Source organism: Pundamilia nyererei, unplaced genomic scaffold (genome assembly GCF_000239375.1).
Source record: "Pundamilia nyererei isolate P.nyererei 1_Seehausen unplaced genomic scaffold, PunNye1.0 scaffold00016, whole genome shotgun sequence".
Lineage (NCBI taxonomy): Eukaryota > Metazoa > Chordata > Actinopteri > Cichliformes > Cichlidae > Pundamilia > Pundamilia nyererei.
Window position 1 is genome coordinate 4,417,651 of NW_005187417.1, and position 3,557 is coordinate 4,421,207.

General features: G+C 42.9%; 1 protein-coding gene across 1 annotated transcript in view; it reads right to left on the minus strand.

Moving 5' to 3' along the window:
* The window catches only part of barhl1b (BarH-like homeobox 1b), an 8,375-nt gene extending 5,094 nt beyond the window's left edge, over positions 1–3,281 (minus strand). The window contains exons 1-2 of the mRNA XM_013908895.1: positions 2,059–3,281; positions 215–222 (exon numbers count right to left, since the gene is read on the minus strand). Coding sequence (XP_013764349.1) covers positions 215–222; positions 2,059–2,565 — 515 coding nt within the window. The 5' untranslated portion in view covers positions 2,566–3,281. The remainder of the gene's footprint in view (positions 1–214; positions 223–2,058) is intronic.
* Between the last annotated feature and the right edge of the window lie 276 nt (positions 3,282–3,557).

A 3,557-nucleotide genomic window follows, 5' to 3' on the forward strand; every position in this document is an offset into this window, starting at 1 on the left:
TTGATTGGAAATAAAATATATATCTATATCTATACAGATATATACATATATACATGTGTGTGTGTGTGTGTGTGTGTGTGTGTGTGTGTGTGTGTGTGTGTGTGTGTGTGTGTATTAAGCCGAACTTTTGACCAGAAGGCCTTATTTTGTTTTTAAAGTTTCATTTTTAAATGAACACAACACAAAATCACTTTCTGCGGGCTCCAAAGTGTACCGTTTAATCTGCAGATATAAAAAAATCAATTTTAAAAACATTTCTAATGTGAAAATATTTTATAATTTATTTTTTAACCAGCGATGAGTTGTATCTACGTTTTAGAAGAGCTGTCATTTTCGAGTGAAATCGCGCCACTGGAAACTGCGCCTATAGGCTTATGGAGCTGTTTGATTTGGCCTTAAATTGTTATGAAAAGCTATTCCAATATTCACCCTTCCAATTTGATATTTTCCTGTTAGCAGATCCACAGCCTTTGTTCTTTGTACACGTGGTGTCGTGTCAGGACGAGCATTGATATGTAGTCCTTATAGTTAATTCTCTGATAGTTAAAAAAATATATAAAATAAAATAGAAGAAGAAGAGAAAGAAGAAGAAAACAATAGAAGCGAGTAAGGCGAGAGATCTTGGTACTTGAATAGTTGAGTCGTCTCAAGAAGCACAATAATCCGCCTAATTGAGCCACAAGGGAAAGGACGAGCCTTTCAACCGCGACCGGAGAAACTTCACAGGACCGTGGACATGAGTGGAAATCAAGAGCTGGGCGGCCGGGCGCGGTTACAAATCTGATTAGCGCCAGGGACAAATTGCATCAAATCCCTGATATATTACAGAAGGCGGATTCGTGGAAATCAAAGTTACCGTGGCGGGAGCCGCGCGCGGGACCCGCGGCTTCTTCAATCAATCAGCGCGTCGCATCCACTCTGTGATGCACGTGAGCGCACGGGCGGAAAATGTTGAAGAAATCAGTGACTTTACGTTTAAATGAAAATAATAATAATAATAATAATAATAATAATAATAATAATAATAATAATAATAATAATAATAATAATAATAATAGTTTGTAGGTGTATTAAGTGTGATTTTGTTTGTATTTCCTGTTGTAGCCCACAGCGGTGGAGTTCTTTCCAGGCACTGCTTCATTAAACTGTCAGTGGAGGTGGCACGTCTGTTATGGCTGACATGATTGGAAACAGAGAGGCCCTTGATGGCATTTATCTGGAGGCGACCCTGTCATCTCTACCATTCGTGCCTCACTGACATCAACAGATGCTTTACGGATATTCTGCTTAACGCAGAGCTTGAAGCGGACCCCGCGTGTTTGCGTGTACAGGCAGGCAGCCGTTTTTGTTTTGTCTTGTTTTTTATTTATAATAACTTGATAAAAGGCTCTGGTCTGTCACCGTCCAGAGGTAACCAAGCGCGACTCCTTTTCACGTCGATATTTTGCTTATCGTTGGTCATCGTTCCGGTGACCTGCTACTAATCACATAAGAGCAGTATGTTTGTATGATCACCTGTGTCTACATATTTTATTAGAAAATAGATGCCTCGATTTTTGTTTTTATAGTAAAAAGATTGATTATCAGGAAATAATTTAAGACGTTAAAAACGGAACTTTTAATTTATTTTTAATCACCAGTCAACACTCCAAAATATCCAAACTAGCCTTTATTTTGAAAAGCTGATCTGTTGTTGTTCCAACTTTATGCTCTATTTTCTTCCACATTACACTAGCTTACACATTTTGTGCCAGACCTTTACATGACTCTTTTACTTTATTTATGACTATCGTATGCAAAATGAAAAGCGAAGAACAATAAATCAAACATAAACACCAATCAAAATAAATAACTGAATAAAGAAATAAGTAAAGGTTTTAAAGTGTTAAAATATAGATTTGAAAAACTCATTCAGTGGAATTTTTAACTACCAAAAGTTTTTTGTTTGTTTGTTTTTTGTTGATGTTGTCTTGTTTGTGTGTCTGTTTGTGTGTCTGTTTGTGTGTTTGTTTGTTTGTTTGTTTGTTTGTTTTGAGCCAAATATGTATTATGACGTACAGCAGGCTTGCCTCCATTCTCCTCTGTAGAGTAGGCAGTCAGTGTGGCACCCTTACCTTTATATTCACTGTCTGACGATGAGTTGCTGTGGATTTTCTCCATAAAGTCGTCCGCGATCTTCGAGGCCAGCCTCCCCGCCTCCTGAGTCGGCTGTCCATTGCTGGAGTAAGGAGCGCAGGCAGCCAGAGGCTTACAGTCCGCGAGAATATCTCTGATGAGAAACGACGAGGTCACGGTCCTCTGCTGCGACCCAGCAGATATCTGCGCGTGTTGCAGGTGCGGTGGTAGGCCGACGCCGTGACCTTGCCTCTGGGCTACCTCATCCACGCACTCCCTCCTCGGCGACGGAGGCGACGAACAGCCGCTCTCCACGTCTGATCTGGGGCTGAACTCCAGAGGGGAGCGGCACTCTCCCACCAGACTGTCCCCTTTGGACACCGGACTCCCAGGCCTGTGGGACAGCAGAGAGTCGATGCCAAAACTGGACCCATTGGCGGACGCCTCCATTGTCTTGATGAGACCTCCTCAAACTGACATTTGGTATTCAGGACAAGTTTTTATTTTAGGGCAGAAGGGGTTGTTTTAGTCTCAGCTGATCCAGAATAGAAGTGACCCCTTTCCGGCATCAACACAAATATTTTTGGATATGCTACAAATGAAGATAATTCACCCGCTACTTCCAGTCCCCCCGCCCCCAGCCGGCTTGTCGTTATTTTTAGGCCAGATATTTCCACGCTAAGATGAGTTACACGAATGGTCCATGATTCCAATGTTCGTCTTTCGGAAAAGTCTAAAAAAATAAAAGAGAAAGAGAGCGCGTGAGAGTCGAAGGAATCTCTCTGAAATCAACCGTAGGAGTCACAATCGATTCGTTTGGCTTCCTTCGGGATCAACTCCTTCTGTTTTGAGTTCAGAAGCCTCTCCGGGTAGATGAAGCGATCATTGCTGACATCTCACCTGCAGTACCCGAAAATACCCAGAAATACGGAGGATTTGTGGAGCAGCAGCCGCAGCTCAACGGCGTCTTCGGGAAAAAGCTGTTCAGCACCATGGACAGGGACAGCGTCAACCCCGAGATGGGACCGGGGGACAGTTTTCAGGGCAGCTGGTCATGAGGCTTTGCGGAAGACAGAGGCAAACTGCTCGCATTCCTTCAAGGGGGTCGGGCAAACCTTTAATAAATAAATAAATCTTTTAAAAAAGAAACCCAGTAGAGTGTGAGAGAGAAGCGTCCGAGAGCTGCTGCAGGAAAAGAGAGCAGCAAAAGAGGAAGAAGCGGAGGACGCAGGACGATGAGATGCGCAACGCAAAAGCAAAAATAAAAAAAAAGCTGCGATAAACTGGGTTAAACAGTCACATCTGGCAAGTAAATTGACGAGATGTGGTTGGGGTGGGAGGGAATCCCAAAAAATTGAACTTGAGGAAAAGTCAGGAGCTAGGTTTTAAGAGCGCCTCGTCCACGTGAGTCCCCTGTGACAAGCCTTCATTGGTTGAGGGGA